The sequence below is a fragment of the Penaeus monodon genome, chromosome 31 (assembly GCF_015228065.2).
Source record: "Penaeus monodon isolate SGIC_2016 chromosome 31, NSTDA_Pmon_1, whole genome shotgun sequence".
NCBI classification, from domain to species: Eukaryota; Metazoa; Arthropoda; class Malacostraca; order Decapoda; family Penaeidae; genus Penaeus; species Penaeus monodon.
In genome coordinates this window covers 3,857,507-3,857,868 of record NC_051416.1, presented here as the reverse complement: position 1 = coordinate 3,857,868, position 362 = coordinate 3,857,507, and the positions used below count along the sequence as shown (strand labels likewise).

Genomic DNA, 362 nt, shown 5'->3' with positions numbered 1-362 from the left:
GATTGGGCATTGATATATGATCATGTTTGAGAAGTCTAGCTTTAACATGTGATCTATTTTCCATGACAGGCGGCGAAAAGAGCTTACCATCGAAAGAAACAGAGGAGCTTAGAATCTCAGCCGAGTACATCTTCAGGAAATGCAGGGCTAAAGGGTATTGCTAAGAGTAAGAGTCATTTGTTTCTAACCAACACAACCCACAAACAAGTGTTCTGATACATATACAAACATAGACAGATACACACATTTGATTACACTCTCAAAGATGTTCTTAAGTGTACATGGACACACAAGGACTAAAGCATACTCAAGTGACAAAGTCAGGCAAGAAGACATTCACTGTCCACACAAGTACATGCTTA

General features: G+C 39.2%; 1 protein-coding gene across 1 annotated transcript in view; it reads left to right on the top strand.

Annotated features, from left to right (window-relative positions):
* Window positions 1–362, top strand: part of LOC119592996 (lysine-specific demethylase phf2-like) — a gene marked incomplete in the record, with an annotated part of 18,211 nt that overhangs the window by 16,844 nt on the left and 1,005 nt on the right. Inside the window, 1 exon segment of the mRNA XM_037941885.1 lies at window positions 70–166. Within this exon segment, the coding sequence (XP_037797813.1) occupies window positions 70–166 (97 nt within the window).